Raw genomic sequence first — 7915 nt, forward strand, 5'->3', positions numbered from 1 at the left:
TGCTCCCCCATGTTAGGCAGCGGCTGGGGAAGCAAAGCGAGGCGCTCGCTGGCTGAGGGAGCATCTACCTTGGGCCAGGCTGGGCGATGCCGGGCGATGCAGCAGGGCACGCAGCACACCCGACCCTGCTGCAGCATCCCCGCACCACTAAGCCACGGCGGCAGCCACGACGGAGGTTTCTCCGCCTTGCCGGGAGCACCGAAGTACATCACCTTGGTAACAGACACATTACCAAAAATCCCTCAAACACTTCCACTTTGTAGGAAAACACGACTTCGGCTGTCTCGAAGCATTTGCAAAATGTGACCGCCTCGTCGGGTTAAACGGCAAGCTGAAGCACCCTATTTTTCAAACGTGGATGGAAAGACCTGTGGGGTGACATCTGCTTCATGCAGCATTTGCTTTCTCTACTCACCCGTCGTCTCCACGATGCCCTCCAGGATGACGACAATCTCAAACTGCTCCGTTTGCATGCTGCGCTGGGAGAGGTCATAGAAGGGGCTCTTGGCGTCGATCACGTGGCAGATGGTGAGCGGCGACACGAGGAAAAGCTGGTCGGCCCCTGTGCTGAAGCCCACATCCAGCTCCAGCTGATCGAGCGGGAGGAACTCACCCTCTGGGGTCTGGCGGGACTGGATGGGCAGCGCGGAGAGAGACAGAGAGAGAGGTGACACTGGAGCAGCCATCACCGAGGCACCCGACAGCACCCCCCATCCCTCCCAGTGCCCGGCACCACCCGTCACAGGGGGCAAACCCTTGGGCCAGCCACATGGCCATGGAACGGGGGGAAAGCCCGCCTGGCCGTGCAGAGCAGGGCTGAACCATTTCTACTACACATCTTACTGCAATCATAGCTCATCGCACAGAAGCCCTGGAGAAACGCTGGCCACCGACACGGATGATGGCTCAGCCACTGCCCCACAGCATCACCCACCAGGAGAAGACAAAGCAGGCGCACATCCAGTCCGCCCTTCACCCAGCGCTGCGCATCACCCCTTGTACAACCAGCATGCCCAGAGCAGTGTGCCCGAACGAGGGGACATCATCCCTCAAGACACCCCAAACCTCACAAAACCCACGCTGCCACAGCAACCACAGCTGAGGGCTCACAGCTGCAGCCCCTCTTACGAGGGACCCTCCACGAGCTCCTCATGGGAAGAGGCTGCAGTTAGACGAACTGCCGGCTCCTCCCGTTAGGAGAGCGTTCCCCACCACCCACTAACGACAGCTAACATCAGCCCCGTGTCAGCTGAGCACACAGGTCTCCATGGAAGTTTTTAGATCACCGCCTTTTTGATAAAATAAGCCCAGGGAAGGGGTTGCTGCCTGCTAAGACACTAGGAACCCCAACTAAAGAGCTACCTAACAAGTCTATAAAGTCACGTCTGGAGCTGAAACCTCAAATTCAGCGCTCCGGCACCTAGTCCTCCAGGAGCCCTGTAACCAGCACAGCCCTGCCCCAACGCCCCCTCTCCGGCTTTTACTGCTTCTCCCTCTGTTATGAATAGGCACGAAGAGAACATTATAGCCCTTCCTGGTCATTACTTTTATTACAGAATTTTCCATTATTTGCTATTGAAATTTTAAAAATAAGTTTTACGAACTGTTGTAGTCACCACACACAGCCAAACCCAAACATTAAATCACCACCTGAGATGCATTTCCATCATCCCCGACATTTTGAGCTGATGTGAAACTTCCCATCTTAAGCCACAGTACTGACTTGAAATGGGATTTTTATTTTTTTTTAAATGGGAGCACAATTACGCTTGCAGGATAAACTTTTCCTCTGTTTCCATTTGTGTCGTTATTCAGATCTGCCGCGCTATGTGTGTAATTGCGGGGGGGTGGATGCCCCGTCGGGCAGGGACCAGCACAGCTGTTACCTCCAGACCGTCAGTGTTCCTACCAGTGACACCAGCAGCTCCCAGAGAAAACCAGTCCCATGCCACCCGTAGAAAAGCCCCACAGTGGCCACTGCAGAGGTGGGAGGATGGCAGGTGCCCCCATGGCATGGGACAGCCCCCAGCAAGGGTGTGGGGGTGCAGCTCCAGCCGAGACCCCCACAGTCAGGAGCCTAAAAGCAAAAGGCAGCAGACAGAGCAAAAACGGATTATGCACCTCCCTTAGAATTTGGTTTCTATTTTTAAAATTTTCCCTGAATGGTGTCTGGATTTGAAGGAGATCTAATCCCAACAAACAATCGTGTGTTTCACTGCCCTGAAGTTATGGCTAAGAGGTTGTGCTTTACTTTTGTGTGTGAAAATTCAGATTTATCACACCTGCCTCTGCTACCCCCATCCTAGCATACGCCATGCAGTTTTAGCTAAAGACATCAGAGCCAAGAAACATCTAGAGCACATCTGCATAAATACCCTGCCTGCAGGGTTTTGTTTGTTCTTTCTTTAGAGAGAAGTCTACTTTCCAATAAAAAGACAAGAACACAAAGCAAGCACCAAGTAACACCCGTAAGCAGGGCAAGGAGCAGCTCTGGGGAGGAAACTGCTCCCATCAGACATCTCACACCCCTACAATATTGTTGTACCCACAGGGAAGGCAAAGGCTGGCCCGGTTCTGGGTGACACAGTCGCGCTGGGGACACCCAGACCTGTGCCCTCAGCTTGGCTTTGGGACAGAGGAACACGGTGGCCCTGGGTCGGACCCACCAAAATGCAATTCGGAATTGCACGCAATTGTTATGAACGCAAATGGTTTGGAGAAGCCCTTTAAAGGTCTGGTTGTAAAATTGTTGCTACTTCTCCCCTCTGGCTCCTTTATTTAGGTCCTCAGCTACCACCACTGCTGTCCAAAATGTTTGGCTTTACGTGGCGCTACTCCACGGATGCTTCCCAAGGACCACCCAGCCATACTTGCCCCAAAATCTCAGTCCAAGCCAACCAGCCAACCCCCCCCCCCTCCATCGATGCACAGGAGAGGAGGAAGAAGCAAGGATAAACTATTATTTTGAAAAAAAAGTCATAAATAATGGCCATCTTAACAGATGAAATAGTGATGAAAAAGAGTGAAAGACAAAGACAATGCAGCACTTGAGGGACACAGCAAAGACCACGGAAACAGGCATGAACTACAGACAGGGGTGGAAAGAAAATGATGGGGAGAAAAGGTTTAAAGCAGGCAGGCTGCTGCCTGGGTGCCCGCGAGCTGTAACCACTGCTGTGCCACTGGGGGGGACCCTCCTCCCACCCCCATGGCACCCTCACACTACCACCACCCACCCTGGAGCTCCTGGGATTCCCGGGGAATCTAGCACCTCCGCCACAAAAAAAAACCTCTATTTTACAGCTGCAGTAAAAAAATCAGGTGTTAGAATATTCAGCTCTGAAGTCATACACAATGTGGGATTGCTTCTGCTCCGAGGGAGCTGAGATAAAGACTGAGAGCTAAAATGTTACAGACAAACCAAATACTGCTTTACAACTACCCCCAAGGTATAGGCAGTATCAACCCAAGGCAGGGTGCAAGAACTCACACGACTGAATATTTTGCTATTCGAGCCAATACATTTATCAAAAGAAATGACCTTGAGTAACTCTTTTGACTCAAGTGTAACGTAAGGGAGAACAGTCCAGGGCTTCTAAGTTTCATTCAAGTTCTTTCCAATCTTGGAGATTCATTAAAAGTCTTACAGTGAACGAGTATTTGCACTAACTTGCCACTTCTAAGGCTTTCGATTCTTTTCTCCAGTATGATCTAAGCCTACTAGGGGAAAAAAACCCCAGCAAACAAACAAAAGAAAACAAACAAAAACCCCCACTGTATCGGGATTTCCAACTTCACATAGGTTTTACAAGTAGAATGACCCCTTACTAAAAAAGTAGCATTTCACAAGAAAAATCTGTGAGCAGCCCAGTAATTAACTCTACCCTCCTACTTTTGCAATAAAACTGCAGTAAAGGTTATATGCAAAGCAAAGCAGAGACACTGAAGCAGCAATCACCCCCCTCAGGACCCCACACTCATGCTCCTGCAAGTCAGAAAGACTGTCTGCCTGTGGCAGCACCCCCTGGAAGAGAGACTGCTCTTCCTGCTGCAACTGGGGGGGTGAAGGGGAGGGTGTTCTTTCTTTTTTTTCCCTCCCCCCCCCCTTTTCCTTTTTTTTCCTCCTTCCTTTTTCCTTTATTTCCTCCCTCTTTTTTCCTCCCCCCCTCCTTTTTCCTTCCCCCCTTTTCTCTTCTCTCTTTCTCCTTTTTCGCCTTCTTTTTGTGGCCTGGCCAAGCACTGCTCCCCCCCAGCAGCAAAAGGATGCACCGCACAGAGATGTTTGGTAGGGGATGCGCAGAGCCAGCTATAACTGCATCCATAGAAAAGCCACATTTTAGCCCTTTATTACTCTCCTGCCTCCCCCTCTGCATTTGTCACTGCCCCTGCACAGAGCTGCTGGGGCTGGGCAGCCCCTCGGCCTGGCAGGCAAGGGATGCCCGCAGCACGGTGCGCCACCATGGCCACCAGTGCCGGTACCCACGCCGCTGCCGTGCCTCACGGATGGCCTTTTGCGATGACAAGCGAAGCCCACAATGTGAGGCCAGCTTGCTCCGAGCCGCTGCTGTGGCAGGGCTCCCTGGGCTCCTCTCCGTTTCTTGCTATTTTTAAAACAGTTGCAAAACCTTCACCCCTCCAACTCCAGCACTGCTTTCTCAAAAGCAGAAGAAATGATGGCTGTGAAGCCACTCTTTCGCATATTTAATATTCAGGAAATTTTTTGTAGCCACACTAAGTTTTTAGCTCCAACTTTTCAAAATCCCCCGTGGCATCTCTGGATACAAAAAGCTATTTTCAAAATTTGTAATGGAAATGACAAAATCTGATTCTTTAACGCTATTAAAGAGCTACGTTAAATACGACTCTCCCTAGTCAGGATGGCCTCCTCCCACAAGGCAGATGGAGGGGTCACCGTGGTGCCCCCTAAAGACTGGATGATTACTTACCAGACTAATTACACGTCATTCAATTTACCCATCTAAACTTCTGACAGGAGGAAACAACCAGGGATAGCTCCTATCAGGGAAAAGCGTAACTGAGATTCCAGCCGATTATTCAAAAAGCAAAGACCAGGAACAGATGTCTCCAGGTCAGCTGCACCTTCGTCGACGTAAGTCCCCAGATACAGCCATCATCCAGGCACGGCAGGAAGGAGACAAGTGAAATTATGGAGGTTCTTTACATTCCTCTTCCCCCCAGCTTGTCAAGCGCAAGCACGACCCCTCCTTTCGGCCACGGACTCATGATTCAGGGGGCCGTGGGGGTTCTGCAACCCTCACCGAACGCAGCAACGATCCTGCCTGCAAATCCCCAATCGGAAACATGTATTTGGGCCAAAACACGGCAACTTCAGAAGCCTTGAAGCAAAATGCATTTGTGCTTCACTGGATCTGGGCGCAGCAGGCAGGGGATGAGCATCCCTCCACGGGAGGAAGCTAGGGGAGGGGGGAAAAAGCAGGGCAGCCCTCCAAGTGAGGCGCCCCCCTGGCAGGAGGACCCTGCCTGCCTCTGCAGAGCACCCACCCCAAGGGCAGAGCACCTCCATCCCCTGCAGAGCACCCAGCCTAAGGGCAGCGCACCCCCATCCTCTGCAGAGCACCCACCCCGAGGGCTGGGCACACACATACCTTGCACAGCACCTGCCCTGGGGGCAGGACACCCATATCCCCAGTGGAGCACCCACCCCAAGGGCAGGGCATCCACCCTGAGAGCAGGGCACCCCCATCCCCTGCAAAGCACCCAGCCCAAGGGCAAGGTACCCCCATCCCCTGTAGAGCGCCCACCCCAAGGGCAAGGTACCCCCATCCCCTGCAGAGCGCCCACCCCAAGGGCAAGGTACCCCCATCCCCTTCAGAGCGCCCACCCCAAGGGCAAGGTGCCCCCATCCCCTGCAGAGCGCCCACCCCAAGGGCAAGGCACCCACATACCTTGCGCAGCACCCACCCTGAGGACCGGGCACACCCATCCCCCAAGGTGCTCCACCTTGAGGGCAGGGCACCCACATTCCCCGCCAGCCATGGAAAGATGCAGGATGCTCTGCATGTGTCAAACACCACCCGAGCCATCCCCTTCCACCCACTCCACCCTCATTTCACCTCCCCAGCACATACGCAGCCCTTGTAGCAAGCCTCAAATAAACACCCACTTTCCCAAAGCCCTACAGGGCCACCAGCACCATTTTTAAAGGTCTAACCCCAGCATCCTGCCTTCCGTCAAGTTCATGCACCACATAAATAAAGTTCTGCCTGAGCGGCCTCGCCGTCACCCCGAAGCGCAGCAACATGCCAGGCGAGCAGCCAGCACGCTCCGAGGGGCTCCAGCTACAAAGCTGCGACTTGTCAGCCAAACCTGCCCCTTTATAGGGGTATATAAATACGCGTGTAAACCCTGTCCTGAATGTGCCCGTTACCCTGCAAGGCTGCGGGAAATCGGGTGGCCAAGGGCAAACGTGGTGCCTGAGGGCTGAGCCCGGGGGGATGCGGGCAACCCCAGTGGGCCAGGGGCCAGGGGCGGTAAAGCCCTCCCTGGCCAAAAGGGCGCTCGGAGGGGCCCAGCTCTGCACTTACTTTGAGCAGCTTGCAGCGGATCTGCGCTGAGACCATGTGGCTGTTGCGGAGGTTGCCCACCCGGAACATGAGGGTGAGCTTGCCGTCCCGCATGGAGATGGCGGCGTGCTCGCTGAACATCAGGGTCTCAGCCCTCTTCTTGGGCTGGGACATCTTGATGAACATGCAGCCGATGAGGAAGGCGTCCACGATGGAGCCCAGGATGGACTGGAAGAGGAAGAGGATGATGCCTTCGGGGCATTTGTCTGTGATGTAGCGGTACCCGTAGCCGATGGTGGCCTCAGTCTCTATAAAGAAGAGGAAGGCAGAGGGGAAGTTGTAGACGTTGGCCACGCAGGGGGTGTAGCTGTCATCGTGCGCCTTGTTGAGGTCGCCCCGCATGTAGGCGATGACCCACCACATGGAAGCCATGAAGAGCCAGGCCACCGTGTAGGTGAGGATGAAGATGAAGAGGTTCCAGCGCCACTTGAGGTCCACCAGAGTGGTGAAGAGGTCTGAGAGGTACCGGCTGGTCTCCCCGCCCAGGTTCCCGTGCTGCACGTTGCAGCGCCCGTTCTTATCCACGAAGCGCTGCCGCTTCCCCCGCGGGGCGGCCCGGGGGGGGGGGCAGCCCCCCGCCGCTGGCCGAGGTGCTCACCACCTGGTACTCGTCCCCCAACTTCCGCCGCAGCGCCGACATGCTCCGCGCAGCCCCGCGCAGCCCCGCGCAGCCCCGCGCCCCGGCCCCGCCGCTCTGCGGGCGCGGAGGCACCGCTCTGCGCGGCCGCCACCCACGCGGAGCCGCCGGCAGGGGCGGCGCGGCCCCGGGCAGGGCGGAGCACGCCCCGCGCTCCGCCCCGCGCAACGCCCCCCGCGCAACGCCCCCCGCGCAACGCCCCCCCCCCCGCGCTCCGCCCCGCGCAACGCCCCCCTGCGTAATGCCCCCCCCCGCGTAATGCCCCCCCCGCACAAAGCCCCCCGCAAAGCCACGCCCCCCCCGTGCAACGCCACGGCCCCCGCGCAGCGCCCCGCGCGACACCGCCCGCCGCAATGCCACGCCCACCGCGCAGCGACCCGTGCGCAACGCATCCCCGCGCAGCGCTCCCTGCACACAGCCGCCCTGCGCAGCAACCCGCGCAACCCCCCCGCCGCACACAGCCCCGCGCACTGTCCCGCGCAACTCCATCCGCTCCGGTTCCCCCCCCCGCGCACCGCTCCGCGTCTGTTCTGCCCAACTCCCTCCCGCACCGCGCACCGCCCCAGCCCGCGCGGCGCCCTCCGCACCCTCAGTGCGCTGCTCGCCCTCCTCACCCTGCGCGCCTCCTCCTCCTCCTCCTCCTCTCTGCCACGGGGCTGCGGCTCCCAGGCAC

General features: G+C 56.5%; 1 protein-coding gene across 1 annotated transcript in view; it reads right to left on the reverse strand.

Moving 5' to 3' along the window:
• Positions 1-7366, reverse strand: part of KCNJ3 (potassium inwardly rectifying channel subfamily J member 3) — a 55769-nt gene extending 48403 nt beyond the window's left edge. The window contains 3 exon segments of the mRNA XM_040604567.1: positions 416-632; positions 6567-7155; positions 7157-7366. Coding sequence (XP_040460501.1) covers positions 416-632; positions 6567-7155; positions 7157-7245 — 895 coding nt within the window. The 5' untranslated portion in view covers positions 7246-7366.
• Positions 7367-7915: the final 549 nt, after the last annotated feature.

The sequence above is a fragment of the Falco naumanni genome, chromosome 8 (assembly GCF_017639655.2).
Source record: "Falco naumanni isolate bFalNau1 chromosome 8, bFalNau1.pat, whole genome shotgun sequence".
Lineage (NCBI taxonomy): Eukaryota > Metazoa > Chordata > Aves > Falconiformes > Falconidae > Falco > Falco naumanni.